This window comes from Mizuhopecten yessoensis, unplaced genomic scaffold (genome assembly GCF_002113885.1).
Source record: "Mizuhopecten yessoensis strain PY_sf001 unplaced genomic scaffold, ASM211388v2 scaffold716351, whole genome shotgun sequence".
NCBI lineage: Eukaryota > Metazoa > Mollusca > Bivalvia > Pectinida > Pectinidae > Mizuhopecten > Mizuhopecten yessoensis.
In genome coordinates, this window is record NW_018480073.1 from 40,134 (window position 1) to 58,526 (window position 18,393).

The 18,393-nt window shown below is 35.6% G+C and overlaps 1 protein-coding gene across 2 annotated transcripts; it reads left to right on the forward strand.

The window, feature by feature from the left end:
• Positions 1-1,132: 1,132 nt before the first annotated feature.
• Positions 1,133-12,884, forward strand: LOC110443549. 2 transcript variants are annotated; one of them, XM_021487822.1, is made up of 5 exons: positions 1,133-1,249; positions 5,393-5,522; positions 5,948-6,194; positions 8,488-8,829; positions 11,532-12,884. In XM_021487822.1, the coding sequence occupies exons 1-5, from the start codon at positions 1,245-1,247 to the stop codon at positions 12,008-12,010; spliced, it is 1,203 nt and encodes a 400-aa protein (XP_021343497.1). In that variant the 5' UTR covers positions 1,133-1,244; the 3' UTR covers positions 12,011-12,884. The 2 variants fall into 2 exon arrangements, with proteins under 2 accessions (XP_021343497.1, XP_021343496.1); XM_021487821.1 differs by lacking the exon at positions 1,133-1,249 and adding an exon at positions 3,526-3,580.
• The last annotated feature ends 5,509 nt before the right edge of the window (positions 12,885-18,393 follow it).

An 18,393-nucleotide genomic window follows, 5' to 3' on the forward strand; every position in this document is an offset into this window, starting at 1 on the left:
CTCCGCCATTTTATATTCGGCTCTTATTAACAATGTGTAAAGATCTGAGTTGATATGACGGGACTTAAATAATTGCATGATGATAGTAATTTGGAATAGTTTATTTAATATATGAACTTTGTTTTGTCTCGTAGGTACCGGTTTTCTAGACATGCTAGTGGTAAAAAGATCCAGATCAAATATTGTCAGCTTGATATGTCGCTTCGCGTTCCGGGGTCGTTTTTCGTAAAACGAAATGTAAGAAATAGAAAATCGAACAGAGTCTTCAGTAATACCAAATATATTTCACTCGTGTGGCTAATATTTTGATCTCTTTCACTCGTGTTGTGCACTCATGAAATATATGAAAATATTAGCCACACGAGTGAGAAAAATTAAGTATTACTGAAGTCCAAGTTCAAGTTAAAGTTCATATATTGCCTTAAGCTTTACAACTCATCAGTTGTGCATATATACAGTGCAACATAAAGTAAACAATTAAACAACAACACACATACACACCACTTCCGCACCTACTCCTAGAAGTGTAGAGAGATATCTTGCACAGATTAAAATAATGTTATTAATAAATGAATAACATTTGATGATAGGTCCATATTAATGTATGACTGACAAACACTAGATACAATTGACTTAATTCAGTACATTTTTGTTGTTTTCTACTAGCGATTCTTACATATTTGGCCAAATTAGTTATTTCTTTTTTATTTTCTGTGGATAACAACTTAACAAATTAAGTCAGATATCCTCTATATATTCAATAAAATTATACACTACGTAGACGCGACCTTCTCTTTATCTCATAATTGATATTTAAATTTGAAAAAATCAGAATTGCACGATTCCCTATCAATTGGCATATGAAGGTGCAAATTGTTTTCTGTTTCGTTTTACATAAAATGTGATAACTTGTTATAATATATATCACTTCTACTAAATTGTAAATTGTACATATTTTGTGTCACTATTGATATATTACGTGATATACCTGTATATATGTTATACTCCACAGAGACCAACATGGCTGTAATAGCTTGTATATTCCTTTCATAATATCTTTCACCTAGTACAATGTCATTCTATGTTAACAAATGACTGTGGTTCTTCTGGTCATTGATGGGCTGTAGTGTTATTTGTTTTAGTCATATACAAAGATATGCTCAATATGTGTAAGCCAATTCCTTATACTACGCATGTGTATAGCAAGGTCACATGTTCCTTGTTGACAACAAAACGGCACCACAATGGCGTAAGTATTTCGTAACAGGACATAGGTGTTGATGGGTTATTTAACCAACTTAACATATGTGTCTGTATGATGTATTTGTATAACCGTCTATCTAGTTAACCAATGTAGTCCATATTCATTTTTGTTTGTTTGTTTATTTAGGGTGACAGCTATTAACGTTATCCCAACAGCTAAAGTCACACAAAGGCTAGTGCAGAGAAAGGAAGTGAACACAAAAACAATTCTTGGTTTCTATTGTTGCAACGGGGACAGCAGTTTTTCCTTCTTTACTGACCGCAAAGCAGAAGTAAAAACACGGTTCTGCACGGGAGGCATAGATATGTGCATTCTTTGCTGCCCTGTGTGGGCCGGAGTTGATAAAGATGATCTTCTGCCTGTAAAATCTAACCCGTCGACAATTTTTCTCGGTATAGACGTACATTGACAAAGGGCTTAAATTAGAATTAACATATAAATGTGTTCGTACAGTGGGTCCGTATGTCGCCGTCTGATCTGTTATCGGTATATCCATGTTTTGTTTAAATAGCTCGTTTACATGTTAATCGTACCGTTAAATTGGTTCTCCAATGCATACCTTGCGGTATCGGGTGTCACATTTTAAAATCACCGACTTAAGGATTTTCCAACAACAAATACGCATAGCCCGATTTAGGGCATCCCATAATTCAAAATAAACGTGTAAGTAAATGTTAAATGTACGAGGACTTATCAACTTCTTCAATATACGAAGACTAGTGCATTGGGAGAGACCACCGAAACGAAAGAATAATGAAGTGAAAAAAGACAAATCTTGATTACAAATGTTAAAATGGGGATAGCAGATTTTTCTTCTCCGTTGACCCAAAGCCGAAGAAATATTAACTCGATGAAGGACTTGCAAACAAATAAACACTCACGTTCGATACGATCATACCTGTACTAGCCCGAACTTATATTAAAAGGCACTTTAGTCTGGTAGTAGGACGCCAGGCTCGTGACTGAAGGGTTGCGAGTTCGAGTCGCGTCAGGACACTTTGTTGTATCTTTGAGCAACATACTTTAGTTATCCTGTTCCAGTCTTATCAGCTGTAAATGAGTACCTTGTTGGGCAGTGCTGGAATTGTTAAATGCTAGCTGTTAGCGTCCAAGTGGCAGCGCTGGCTGTATATTCTACATGGAGTTGAGAAAGACATTGGCTGGTTTCAAGGGCCTAATAACCACGGATATTAATTTGTGAATCACTTTGAGACGATCTACGACCTAGGTTGGCATAAAGCGATATATAAGAACCGCGGATTATAATAATTATGATAATATAACTTATTCTTGTTTGCCCAGATGGAAGCGCGCTAAGAATCTGAAATCATTATTGCTGGTCCGGAAACCCACATGGTCGAGCAGGTCTCCCCGTACAATCTTATTCTATGTGAACAGGACAAAAGACAAAATAATTAGATAGCTGAATACATAAATGAAAATAGTAGAAACAAAAACTGCAGGCATTTCACTACGTATACATATCACTACAGTGATAAATGCTCCTGTTACACGAATAATAAACATATCACTACACTACTCATTCCAACCACCAGAATAAGCCAAGAAACCATGAAAATGCGTTTGGAATCAGCCAGCCAGATTAAGCATATCCATACTGGCAAAAGAACAAATAATCACATCTTTCTAACGTGTACGATAGTAAAAGGTTTTGATTCCATCACGTCGCCTTTTCCGCATTCACGTCCGAACTCGTGACGTCATTGTTGAGCCATTATGACGTCACGTCACGTGAAATGGGGTGTAAGATAGAAATTTCCTACACCTCTTTCTTACCCAGGACGACTCTATCTTACATGAGTTAAACTCAGTTAATCTATACACTATGTAAAAGCGATCAACTCCTTACCTCATAATTGATATTGAATTTGTACAACGATGATTTAGTGGTCACCCATCAATTGTCTATGCAGCTGCAAACTATACACTAAATCTCCGTTTTCGTGTTGGAAGTAACAATCAACATCTTTTCTGTTTCGTTTTACGTAGTATAAGATAATATAATATTATATTATTTATGACAATAATATGTTATTATATTTATCACTGATACTAATTGAAAAAGTGTACAATTCTGTGTCGCTAAATATATTACGGGATGAATACATTTCATTATATATGTAATCTGTTACAATGTCATTTTATTTTGACTAAATACTGGGGCTATTCTGGTCATTGGTATAATATAGTGTTATTTGTATTAGTCATGTACAAACATGCCCATTCCTTATACTGTGCATGTGAATAGCAGGATCACATGTTTCTTGTTGGCAACGGAGATGGCGATACAATGCTGTAAGTATTTCGTAATTGGATAGAGGATCAGTTGGTGAGCAGTTTAACAAATATCATACATGTGTTTGGATGTAATTTTTACATAACAATCCATTAAGTTATAGTCCATGTAATTCCCTGTTACACCTATTGTTACATTCTTTATTCCTTAACGAACTAAAGATTTGCAAACATCCAGTACACATAGCACGATTAAGGGCATCCCGGAAATCAAAACAAAAGTGAAAGTTCATGTTTTATGTACGTGGACTTCAATTTCTACTTCAATAATATTCACTTGATCAACAGAATTGGAAAATGTGTACATACTGTACATATCTGTTTGTTTGTTTGTTTGTTTATTTGGGATTACAGAAATAAACGTTCTTACAGAAGTTAAAGTCATTCTAGTACATTTGGAGATACCATACAAACGAAAGAATAAGGGAGTGGAAACAAACAATTCTTGATCACAAATGTTAAAATGGAGACAGCAGATTTGTATCTTCTTCACTGACCCCAAAGCAAAAGTAAAAACCCGGTTCTGCATTAGATGCACATATTTGTGCAGTCTCTGTTATCCTGTGTGGGCCGGAGTTGATAAAGAAGATAAAAAGTATTGTCCCAGTATTGTATCTACTGCCTGTCAATTTTTATCCGTCGACAATTTTTCTCATTATAGACGTACATCGGCAAGGGGTTTAAGTGGGGTTGACATACAAATATATTTGTGCAGTAGGTCCGTATGTCGCCGTCTGATCTGTTACCGGTAGTTTAATGATTCCTTTTAATAACTCGTGTACCTGTAACTCACAGCATTGATGCCCACCTGCATTGACGGGTGTTACCCTACATCTCACGGAATAAAGAATTTCCAGAAATTCCCATAGCCCGATTAAGGGTATCCCGGAAATCGAAACGAAAGCGTAATTGCATGATTTATGTACGAAGACTTATCAACTTCTTCAATTTACACTTGATCAGTAGAATTGGGAAATGTGTACACACTGTACATATCTGCTTGTTTGTTTGGGGTCACAGCTAGTACGATTATACTAAAAGCCCATTTTAAAGAAACCAAAACGAAAGTGAAAGTAGATCTCTTAATTACAATTAATCAACAAGATTAGAATAAGTGTACACAATCTGAAAAAATACCTTTTCATGATATGGTTTAGTAACATAAACACAATAGTCAAAAAGCCACTACAACATCTTCATCGATACACGAGCCGAGTGATCCCTCCACTAGGAGTGGTATGTGATCATCTCGTTAGAGACATATTTGGGTTACACATTGTTACGTGAAAATAGATTGGGGCGGCCGTTGCTCTTTTAACCGAAGCAGGTACCCCGAAAAGGTTGCCGGTTTTTTTTGCGTTTTCATAGGTTTGCCGAGGTAAGAGTATATTTTTTTGGTGATATATACTCCAACGAACACTAACATTTTTTTTAGATAATGATACCAAAATATAGAGACATTCATTTTGTTCATTAACTAAACAGAAGTCTTCTTAAAAAATCAACTTCAATTGATTAAGAAACAATTATTTGTTTACTATCGTTAATGGCATCCAATCTACACCTTATTTATTGGTAAGTTATAAAAGTGGATGTCTCAGTTTTAAGGATTGCAGATAATCGATGCAATTTTCAACACGTATCTACTTTTTATACAATCTGAAGAATAATGGTGTTAACATTTTAACTTTGAAAGACTGTAACTAATAATTATATAAATACAATTTTGTATCATATATTTTTACATTTATGTTTCCGCCAGTTGATAATTATGTACGCTAAGTCAAACCTGTTTTTTTTAAATCTTTATAGACTGCAGGAACCTGGTGTTCTTCTTCAATACCAATGCGATGAAAGTTCAGAATACGACAAAGATCAGTCTGGTGATCACACCGAACCAGTGCCAATACTGTATATTGAAGTAACGGACGAAACATGTGTTGTAAGTAGCCTATGTATGCTATTATTAATCGCTATAACGTTCGGAAATTTTGATATATATTAATTTATCAGGATGTTAATCATACACAAGTTCAGTTGATTATACTTTATAATATTACTAAAAAAAACAAGAAGATACAACAACCAGCCCATGTCTAAAGTAAGGATCACCAAATGTAATATGTAAGGATGCTGGATAAGTTATTCCTGTAAAGCGTTCGTAATTGACATCAGGAACAAAATCTGGTGAGTTCCTTGAATTCAGGGATAAAGCTTCCCAATTTCACATCTTTTTTATAATTCTCATAATCTTTGACTGAGTAGTATTACTCTGATTACGAGACTTTTGACGAATGAATGAATAATAGTAACTGACACTGAAAGAATTCTTTGGACATGTCCGTAAAAACTTTCATCAAATTTTAGGCTCAGATGGATCCAGGCTTCCTGCCAAACGATGTGATACTGGTAGTCGAAGAAAAAAATCTTCATGTAAACAAAGCCTTACTAGAATCAGCTTCACCTGTTTTTGAGGCTTGGCTTAAGAAAGAGTGGCAACAAGACGAGTGCTCTGACGACACTAAAAGGAAGCTGGAGTTCCATGGGAAAACATATGATGAGATGGCCACATTCCTAAAATGCCTTCTGCCCTTTTTCCCTGACAAAGTTACAGGTAATGATAAAAATGTACTGTAACTATGGTCATCTTTCTTTAGTAACAATTTGAGTTTACAAAATAAATGTGAGTATAAGCACATTTGATAGAATTAGAATAGGACTGGTTCAGTATTCATAATTGCAGAGATTTCACAAACATCCGTACACAACGATGCCTCTGTCTTGGTTTGGGTATGATCATTTCGACAAGCAGTCACAAATATTTGTAAAAAAAACAGTAGTGTTTGAAAACGTAGCGGATGTTTATTCCGCCTTGGTAGTATCAGCCTAGCGATAGGGCGGTTTTTAGCTCGCCTAGTCTAAAGGACCATATTGAGTTTATGCAATACAGTGTACCGCAGCGTTTGTCGACTGTTCGTCCGTCGTACGTCCGTCAACTTTTCCTTTAAAACGCTACAAGTCCTGAACGGCCGAGTAATTTTTGACTAAATAGGCCAAGGGGACTCAATTTTGTATAAAAGGTGGGTGTGGCCCCCATGGGGGTAGAAGATCGGGGCAAAATAATGGAAATAGGGATAAACATTTTAAAATCCTTCTCCTACTGTAGGAATTAAGGGATTTTATCCTAATTAAGTGTGGAACATCCTCAGGCCAAGGAGACTCAATTTTGTATAAATGGTGGGTGTGGCCACCCTGGGGGCAGCAGAGGGGCGGGGCCGATTAGGGGAAATAGATGTAAAACCTTTAAATTCTTCTTCTACCGTAGGGATTAAGGGTCATTATCCTAAAATAGTCTGGAGCATCCTTGGGCAAAGGGGACACAATTTTGTATAAATGGTGGGTGTTGCCTCCCTGGGAGTAGAGGAACAGGGCCAAATAATGGAAATAGGGGTAAAACCTTTAAAATCCTTCTCCTACTGTAGGGATTAACTGATTTTATTCTAATTTAGTCTCGAGCATCCTTAGGTCAAGATATCTCAATTTTGTATAAATGATAGGTGTGGCCACCCGCGGGGCAGAGGGGCGAGCCGAATAGGTGAAATAGAAGTAAAACCTTTAAAATCCTTCTCCTTCTGTAGGGATTAAGGGTCATTATCCTAAAAAAGTCTGTAGCATCCTTGGGCAAAAGGGACTTAATTTTGTTAAAACAGTGAGTGTGCAGGATTTTGTCGAATTTGGTATGAAGCAACCTTTGGTGAAGGAGACCCAATATTGTATAAACAGTTTCGTCTGACCCCCCTGGGAGCAGAAAGGCGGGCCAATAAGGGATATAGAGGAATAGCTTTAATATTCTTTTTTTTTCCGTTGGGATGAATGTATTTTGACCTAACTTGAACAGTAGCATCCTTTGGGGAAATCAATTTTGTATAAATGGTGGGTCTGACCTTCCTGGGGCCTGTGGGTTCGGGCCCAGTAGGGGTATTTAGCAAATCCTTTAAAATTCTTCTCCTTCTGTAGGAATGACAAGATTTTGTCCATATTTTGGTCTAAAGCATCCTTTGGTGAAGGGAACTATATTTTGTATAAACGTTCGGTCTGACCCGCTGGGGCAGAGGGGCGGGCCCAATAGGGGAAACATAGCAAATTCTTCAAAATAGTTCTTCTTTTGTAGGAATGACAGATTTTGTCCAAATTTGGGACGAAGCACCTTTGGGTGTCGGGGACCCAAATTTGTATAAACTGCGGGTTTTAACCCCCTGGGGTAGACGGGCGGGGCCAAATAGGGAAAATAGAAAATTAGCTTTAAAATCCTTCTTCTTCTGTAGGAATGACAGGAGTATGTCCATATTTGTTGGCGCTCAGAGCAGAGGTTGTTCCTGTTGTATAGGTAGGAGTGTACAGTAGCGTACGGTGGCCATTGGTGATATTTTTTTGTGTTTTTTGATGTGGTAATTAAATCTAGGGAAAACGGTTTTTGACAAACAATTAAGTCTTCTAAACAATTTTTTTCAAAATGTAGTTTATAGATATATAATTATGTAGGTGTGTTGTGCAGGTTGAATCCACTATCCATGTTTATTTGAAACATGTCCTTTAATTTATAGGATCAGGCCATTTCTACTGTACTCTGTTACCGCAGGATATACTCTATACACGACGGAAATCGCGTGGGATCACTCAATGATTAATGGTATTACAATGGATATATAATTTGTTTCAATGGAGTAACATTTCAGTCAAAACACATTTTAAAATAATGTTAAATTATGTCAAATACATAAATATTATCTACTAGGATTATCTGTTTATATGTGAAGGAAGATGGCGTAGAACAATATTTGAAATTTCATCTGGATTTATAGTAACAAAATAAATCATACTTCCCTCTAAATCCTGTGTATTTACAGATACAAATCTGGATACAGTAATACCTTTAGCAGATGAGTATCGGACAGAAAACTTGATCACAGAATGTGTTGATGTCATCCGACAACGCGTGGAGTCTGTCTCCGAGGCGGATATATACATACCGCCTTTTCGGGTCGTCACATACCTACGCTGGATCGACCGATATAATCTCCACACGGGTAAAGAATCTGTCGTGAGGTTAGCTTCATACCTGAAAACCGAAGAGCTAAAGGCAGTTGCAGACTACGAAAATGTCAGCCTAAGGCTTCAACTGGAAGTATCTAATGCCAGAGCCAAGCTACTTGAGAATCTATTTGTGTTCAGTGTAACAGAAGCTGAAAGTAAGTAAATATATCTAGTTCCCTCAGTAGTAACATTCCAGACTTTGCGAACCCCCTTATTATTAAGCTAATGTGATTTGCTATTGAAGGATCCCCTTGCCTGCAGTTGGACGGGTTTCTTTAAAGTGTACCCTGAACGAAAATAGAAATTAATATGTTATCTTTTTATATGATCCAAACATAAAAATTTCGAAACTGTCATCCTGATACCGAGATATCGACGTGTAAAGTGAGGCTTTTCACCTGTCCTTCTTCTACTAATTGGCATTATCGGAACTCGCGGTGAATTGGCCCCCATCAGCTGTGACGTCACAAGTTCAACGCCTGTAGCGGTCACCATCGAAGGAAAAGGCGATATCGAGAACAGCCATTGTCATACAGCGTCAGATTGCGAATTCATATTTAATTTTAGTTTTGAGGAATCAGATTATGCTGAAGATAACATTATGTAGATAGTATCTAGTCATATTGTAATTTGCCAGAATTTCCAGACAGTTAGTTTAATTGAAACCAAACTGACGACTCTGATATAGGGTAACATAGACTGGTAGCATTGCATGTCCTTATTCTGAGCACTGATGAGATTTCTTTCTCGAATGAACACGTTTGATGTAAATTAAACAGAAATAGTCTCAATGTTGTCAATCACATATATTTTAGCTAGAAAGTTGGTTTGCAATAAATTCTTTACTCTACACAGAGACGTATATACTTTATATGTCTCTGCTCTACAGAAAAAAACTAACCCAATCATGTCGTCATTGAACAGCACAACTTCGTGACCAGTTCCTGTGCCGGATTATTTATCTTGCACAGAATATACTGTGGTACCTCTATGGTCCAAAAATACGAAAATATATCAGTGAAATATGTTAACAAAATAATTTAAACGTTGATGTCTGCTGTTTTTAAATATCAATATTTTTAGTAATGCCAAATCGAATGATAGGTCGACAATTCAAATAAACAGCAAAATACCGACAGTTACACATTTAATTGTATACAATACATTATGCTAAATATGATCACGGACTTATGTTATCTAATTTCATGATTGCATTTACCTCTAAAATATAATTGAATTATGAGACTCAAACATTTTTGTTTTTCCCTATACATGTAGCATACACAAGTTATAATTTAACATCATGGTTAAATAATGAAAATCACCTCGATCCACTCCCTTAGCATAGGTGTGAAACTTGTGTACAGGTAAGTAACACTAAACACCTGTGTCCAGTACTGACAGCAGGAGGCCCAAGACACACATATATACCTGTTTACAGGTATGACATCAAAGGGATATCGGCAGGTGGGCAATGGGGTATCTGTGGTTAGTATGTAGATTGCATTTGATGTAGATGACAATTTAACAACAGTATCCTTAGGCGAGATAACGGGGAAATGTATAAGCAGAGACGTACATATTACTTCTCTGGTATAAGGATCAATTTCAAGAAAAATATTAATAAATGAAATGGGTAAATACTGTCACAGAGTCACATTATATGCAAACCACAATCAGTACAATTGCATCACTCGACAGATGAAAGTCAGAAACGAGGCAAATAAAGCTGGACCATGCTATGCACATTATATCGGCAGATTCGATTCTCCCCCTTTAATATTCTAAGAAGTGGTGTGTATATTTATCATGTGCTTAATTCCTTGGATTGCATAAATAATAAAAACGTTTCGAGTTTTATGACAGGGAGTAAAAAAACACGGGTTGCTGCTCATTTTGAGTATATATTGTTGTACCGGTGCATTTTTTGTCAATTCTAATCGTATATCTACATATTGCAAAGAAACTACGTTAATTTCACTCAATTTTTAATCGATTGTTTCGTGTTGTATATGTGTTCATCAAATTTTCTAACGATCGATTTAATAATAAAAAGTAAACTATTTTCAGTCACTATATTAACCAATTATGTAAAAATGAAAACACTTATTCATATAGTTTTTCATAGTTTGCCTCCTCAGGAGGACTCATTTCTTCATGAAAATTGTAAAAAAAACATCATTTATACGTGTGTAGTCTTTAAATATTATTTACATACGTAGGTGACGATGGAATATATCATAAAAGTAACTAAAAAGCTCACATAGCGAACGAACAGTCGACGCTTTCCTATAGAGCTGTTTTGACAGCGTTGAACTTATGACGTCACAGAAGTGGGCTACCCATATCGAGTCGATCGCCGCTGAGCCAAAGGTGTGTTTTCAGATAAATCGCAATACCTCGGACGCGGAGTCAACTACGACGTTCACACTTTCTTTTTATTGTAAAATTTAAAGTATTTTCATAGCTTGATAGAGCCAAACGTTCAGGGTGCACTTTAAGAGTCTATTTGAAGTATATGAGTGCACGTGGTTGTTGTAAGTATGTATGTGATTTCAATGTCTGCCATATTGCATTCAGTGGAACAGGGACTTTATTAAGTTTATTTGAAGTATATTTGTGCACCTGATATTTATTAGTATGTACATTATTGGAATGTCTGCCATTTTAAATAGTATAGATGACAGTATACGAATGAATGTACATTCTATTCGCTTGGAGAGTACTAATATCAGTGTTTGTTGTTTAATCAAGGTGTGATGTTTAAATGACCTTGTTTAAGTTATGTGAATAAGATTGTTATCTAATTTATTTTTTATACATTATTATTTATATTTAAAGAAAACATTTATTACAGAAAAGATGTACCAGTTTAAAATCCCAATGTCCTCTCATTATATGGCTGGATGGAAAGATAATTTAGCAGAACTTGTGAAGGCGTTTCTCACATCATCAACAACATCACAAAAACCGACCTCAGGGTTTCACCAAACAATTACTACACCAAGAAGGTCAACATTGCAGACGAGGACTTCAGTCCATTTTGGCGCAACCAATACGCCGTTAATTGATGACCTCTCCTGGGAAGCGAATAACAACATAAAGCCGCAAATCTCACCATCAATTGTTGCCGCCTTTGCATGTATATCTATTTGTGATCGGTTTAAGTTCTCAAAAAGCTATGCCAAAAGCATAAGCAGATTACTTTCACTAGGTATTTCCAAGTCAGAATTCAAAAATCTTTGGGCAGCACATTATTTGACCGACAGTGATAAAGTACGTGATGGCATGGAACGACATGTACTTCAGATGTGCAAATGCACTTGCAATTATTAAGTCTTTGATACGGATTGTATACATATAGAAGAATCACACCAGACACTGAAATCAAAAATCATACAATCTATAATGAAGTGGTGTGCAACAAATTTAAAAAAAAAATGTGTTATAATGAGCTGGGATCACAAATAATCAATACGTGGTAAGCGCTTACCGATATATGTCGCAGATTACACTGGTTTGATTTTATTTACTCCCCATTTAGGACAAAGACGAATTATAGTTCCTCAACCGGAGTTATTTGTACCCGAAATATTACATTTAAAAACAGACAAACTGGTTGTTCCTCATAAACAAAAAATCTCCTTTTTGTCTCAATACATAAGTATACTATCGTTTAAAACAAACAAAAGTATGCCATGCTTAAATTAAAATCCACACCACATATGTAATATAGTATTCATAGCAATTAATTTGTGTAAATATTGTTACTCGATTTCGTTTCATTGTACACTTTTCCTTGTGTGACATTTTTATAAGCAAAGATGATAAAAGGGCTCATATTTCATGATATGTAATCACTAAATGGTGCATTATTGTGACATTGTACAGATGTAGTTACTTGAAATATCAGTTACACTGTACTTATGTAATTACTTGTAATATCGGTGACATTGTATAGCAGTTGTAGCCTTTGACTGAGGTCGATAAATCCAAATATTGACCGAAGTTAAAGACTACAATTGTTTTATCATTTTACAAAACAGTAACGTAAGCAATCTGAAAAAATCACAACAAACAAACTTCAGAAGTGGGACAGTGCATTGTTTGGAGATACGTTATAATTCCATTTTAGAAATACCCATTCCTTCAACAAAAATCAGGCGCTCCAAGTCAATATCGGTTTTTATCGATGGACACGTGATGCACTTCTGGCCAATCATTTGTCGGAAATAATATGAAAAAATAATAACTTGTTACAGACCCGTACACGTTCGCTGTTCCACTTTCAGCGTACCGTTTGCGTAGCATTTCCGTACCGTTTGCGTGGCACTTGCGTATCACTTGCAAAGCATTTCCGTAGTTCTTCCGTACCCTTACCGTAGCATTTCCGTAGCACTTGCGTAGCGTTTCCGTAGCACTTCCGTATCGTTTCCGTAGCACTTTCGTCTACATCTTTCCATTTAAAAAGCGTTTGTGAAACATTCGGTCGAAAATTTTACAGAATATATATTTGCCGAAACGAATTGTAAAAAAACAACATTATAAACCGCATTACATAAAAATTATTCCAACCATCATAATAATCTGAAGGGAAAAATCCACAAAAATGACGGTTTACACATACATGGACGTAACAGCCCTCCTCCCATGGGCCTACTGTATGTTCCCCACACCAGCATCTAGGCCTTAGTGGTAACTTAAATAACAGGCATACAGCTGGCCATGTGGTAATGACCTGTCCCTTGTTTAAGGTATAAACAAATTTGGTGTCCGTTATAAAGGTTGTTAGGACAACATGACCCCCCGCTGACAGATATATTTCTTTCAATATGATATCTACATACCTGAGAATCTAGGCAGTGATAATGCATTGACCATTCACCTGTGGTCACATTGGATTCTGATGTGCTGTACCTGATCAAGGTCACATTCTGTGATTTCAAGTCAATTAAGTCCATGTCAATTAATCCAGTTCATTGTCTATCCACCACGTACAGCTGTATACAGGTAAATCAGTTCAAGGTAAAAACCTACAGGTAAGCTACTTTGGCTGTCCCTCGATCAGGAAATGACAGCCCCAGGCACAATTTCATTTCACAACAGTGCCTTAACAAAGGTAAACTAATATTTGGAACTTGGAATTCCTAATTTAATAATAAAAAAAAGTGCCTTATTAGGATATTTAACTTCTGACGTAGATGATTTGTTTTAAAACTAATCTATTTTTTTTTAATAATTTATCATGAGTTCTGTTATCAGTGAGCAAGGTTGAATACTAACCCTAATACGTAACAAACTTTTCATATCAGATTATTGAAAATGATGATATTTTTTCAGTAATCATTAAAAAAAATCATTATGAAGATAACTTTATTGTCATCATGTGACTGAGTTCCTGAGTAAATAGAGTGTTGTCTATAGCAGAGACATATATATTACAAAACGTCTCTGTCTATAGTAAGTTTGTTAACGGAGTGCCCTCTCTGTGTGTGATAATTATAAAGGTGTCAAAAATCAGTCAAGCGGTTCCGGGATAGTGTACCTATGAAATTACATGGTTCATTGAAAAAGATAATTGACCTTTAAACAGCTGACCAATTAGTACCACTTAGCGCTTTTAGCAAGTTACACAGTGGACAGTATATATCAGAGGCTGGGATTAACCAGGCCTAGGATATATTTGGAAATATTATTTTAACGACAACAAGATTTATTAATTAATCAAAGAAAGGTTTATTGATATTTTTATATAATGTATACTTAAACAAGAATCAACTTCATTTTCATAATAAAATAAAAGATGTATAACAAAAAAAACTGTGTATCTGTGAATGAAATTTAATTAATAGACATGGTATAACATGTATACATTTCAAATCTCCGATGCATGTATTTGCATGTACTAATAAATAAGCACATTATCGGTCTCCAAATCCTACGGAAAATCTAAAAGTGTATGGAAGTATTAAAGACGATATAAAAAATAGAAATAGAGGTACTGGATCCTTAACACAGGAGTCTGAAATTATATCATTTTTCATTATTATTAGGCTAATTAATTATTACGTTTCTCGTTAAAAACAACCGTAACAAGTTTACTTACTGTCAATATTAATTAGTACTTTATTCGGTAAGCAGGTAGAAATATCTCTGACCATAACTTATTATTATCTGAATGTCGCGTTGATCTGTTATTGTACGTCAGGTCTTTGTGATGGATATATTACATCGATCTATCTTTATCCTCGTAGCCTACAGTGTACTGACGTTTCTTCCTATGCATTGTGGGTATGTTCGTTTCGTTTTAGATATTTCATATGCTTCCGCTTTTTATGTAAACCCGTTCTTGTCACCACAAACGAATCACCGTTTGTAAGCGTCATCCGTAGCACTTCCGTACCGTTTGCGTAACACTTCCGTACCGTTTGCGTAGCACTTGCGTACCATTTCCGTACCGTTTGCGTAGCACTTGCGTACCATTTCCGTACCATTTGCGTAGCATTTCCGTACCGTTTGCGTAGCACTTCCGTACCGTTTGCGTCCAAGGTGGAACAGCGAACGTGTACGGGTCTGTATTTCGTTAACATTGTACAGATGTAATTACTAGTAATATCGTTGACATTGATCAGATGTAATTACTTGTAATATCGGTGACATTGTACATATATTATTACTTGTGATATCGATGACATTGAACAGATGTAATTACTTGTAATATCGGGACATTGAAAAAGCTATGCAAAAAGCATCAGCAGATTAACGTCACTATCGATAAACAGGTCAGAATTCAAAAATCTGTGGTCAACACATTATTCGAACGGTGTTGATAATGTACGTGATCGCATGACATTTCATATGTTTCAGATGTGCAAATGCACTTGAAATTATGAAGTGGTGTGCGTCACATACCAAGAAACGACTGTATTACAATGCGGTTCATGAGATGGGATAACAAATAACCAATACGTGTTTAACGTATACCGATATGTAACTGAACATACTTTGGATTTTATTCACTCCCCATTTAAGACAAAGAACGAATTATAGTTCCTAAACCGGAGTTATTTGTACCGGAAATATTACATTTAAAACCAGACAAACTGGTTGGTCCTCATAAACGAAGATTCTCCTTTTTGTCGTAATAGATAAGTATGCTGTCGTTTTAAACATACAACAGTATGGTACGCTGGAATACATTCACACCACATATGTAATATACACTGTAGTATTCATAGTAATTAGTTTGTGTAAATACTGTTACTTGTACTTTGTTGTTTCCTAATATACTTTGTTTTGTGTGACATTTTTATAAGCAAAGAAGATAATATGTCTCGTATTATATGTTATGCAATCATAACATGGTATACATATGTAATAACTTTTAATAGCATTCAATAAAAAGGAGATGTCATAAAAATTGATTTCATGTATGCAGCAACTTCGCTACTTAAAATGAGAAAAATTGTTGTATTTCTCATGACTGGAATTTATAACATACATGAAATTATGTGCTAAGAAATACGAATATTATTATTATTATTATTATTTATTTTTTTTATATTTTTTTTTATATTTTTTTTATCGGAGACTTCTAATAAATCATTATTTCAGTTAAAATATACATTTACGAAATTGCTCAGCTATAAGACCTGGTCCCTAAATCTTTTAGTAATTATTGTCGTGCATTTAAATGAACATTTGCCACGTTTTATATTTATTACGTCAGCATTTTTGTGATGTCAACGTGTATGTAACGTCTTATCTGTTGCAATGTTATTGGTTGGCGTTGTCTTGAAATAGGCAGTGGGAAGAACAAAAGGTTATTTCTTACACTATGTGAAACCAACACCTCGACCAATAACACGTAATTCCTGATTACACACATTTCAGGACAATAATACGAACTTTCTGACAATACCTTTAGCTAGCTAGACCTATTTCACGTGACATATTGGAATAGCGTTGTTTGCATCTATGTCACGTAACATATATAAATAGGGTATGATTACACTTATTTCACGTAACATATATAAATTGCTTTCGCCGTGGTCAAAGACAGTGTATTTAATAATAATACACTAATGTTGTTACATTCTACTGATATGTAGATTACATCCATTTTATTAGACACGAGTTGGTTTGACGTAAATACATATTTATAAGAGAAATTTCTAATAACAATTTTCCAGCTACGACTGTGGCTCGAACATGCCGTTCAAATGGCCAAGGTGTTTGCAATTCTGGCTGTAAATTGAGATATATATCATATAAAAAATAAGGGTATTACTATAAACAAAGTACAGGTATGCAACGCCTCAAATGACAACAATCACAAAAGTAGCTGAAATCGGAACAAAATACGGATAGCATTGTTATATATCGATTTCGCCAACATTATTAGACCCTCGCTACGCATGAATCATCGCTTACAGCTTTTAACCAGTTCTATTTCATCTAAAAACAGACTGAGATGACCTGTCATGAGCACCATGCAGAAAAGTGTCGGCCATCTTTTTGCAGGTCCGGGAAGAATATTTTGGTAAACACTTTTATATATCGAATACTGTATATCGATTATATTTGTCTGACCCTGACTTTCAACTGTTTGGAAACAGACAAAACATTTAACATTTTAAATTGTTTTTTTATGACACAGAATATATATATATATAAAATCAATGATTTCACGTGAAACGGTGGTTACTTTTTATTGTCTCTGTTATAAATGAAAAAAAAAATAACAAGATGCAACCCAGACGGTCGGTATAAAAGCTGACGGATGCAGCAGCAAACTACAACTACACAAAAGTATCTAAGATTAAAAAATACATGTAGGTATAAGCTCCTTCAATAGACAATGGATTGCTGCAATGGCTTTGTTCCGACCTCAGGCCAGGAGTTCTGTACATTAGATTTCTATCCCTTCCCACAGTGATCTAACGTCTTATCGAAGGAAACTAAATAACATTTTTCTCACCGTTTTTCCAAATATAATTCTGCTTCCATGAACTGTTTAAGATACACCTAACAATAAGTCATCTTGTCATATCGGCGTGACTTATGTTAAGTTGACGCGGTATGAGGAGAAGGTCATTTGTGCTTCTTGACTTATTGTACGATAGGTAGGGAGCATTAGGAATAGTCAAATCTAACGTCGATACAACGATATTTCATTGTTTGTCACAAAGCACGGGATAGTTTCAATATTTGAAAACAATTCAACAAATTAAAAAAAAAAAAATGGGGGAAACACGGTTTGGGCTTGTACAAGTCTATAACGGGGCCATGCGACTTTAAAAAAAACTTCTTGTAAGTTATATCACGGAATTAGATTGTTATCTAAGTCTGTGGTTATATCTTGTATTTGGAAGCTGAGCATTCGCATTCACCCAAACTGAATCAATTATATCAAAGTTAGATGTTTGGCTGTGGAAATAGCATGAGGAATCGTTCTACGATACGTCTGATGGAAATCCCCCGATGCCGTGATCGAATTTACCCGAATCGTTATTAAGATTCATTTACTCCGTCCAAAGCTGTAAATAAAAAAGGGGAACACCAAAAATGTTGAATTTGATTAGTTTTGAGACGTTTTCATACAACCATTACCGAATACGCGACCAAACACTGTCACACGGCAATCCGGGACGAGATGAAAACTTTAGAGTGATCAAAGTTACCCAACCTTCCCCTTATGCGCATGTGTAGAGCAGGAT

Bases quoted from the DNA above. Each gene is read 5' to 3' on its own strand.
- LOC110443549 (XM_021487821.1), top strand. From the start codon at position 3,543: ATGTTTCTTGTTGGCAACGGAGATGGCGATACAATGCT. The intron at 3,581-5,392 runs GTAAGTATTTCG...AAATCTTTATAG, and splicing joins GGAGATGGCGATACAATGCT to ACTGCAGGAACCTGGTGTTC. The intron at 8,830-11,531 runs GTAAGTAAATAT...CATTTATTACAG, and splicing joins CAGTGTAACAGAAGCTGAAA to AAAAGATGTACCAGTTTAAA.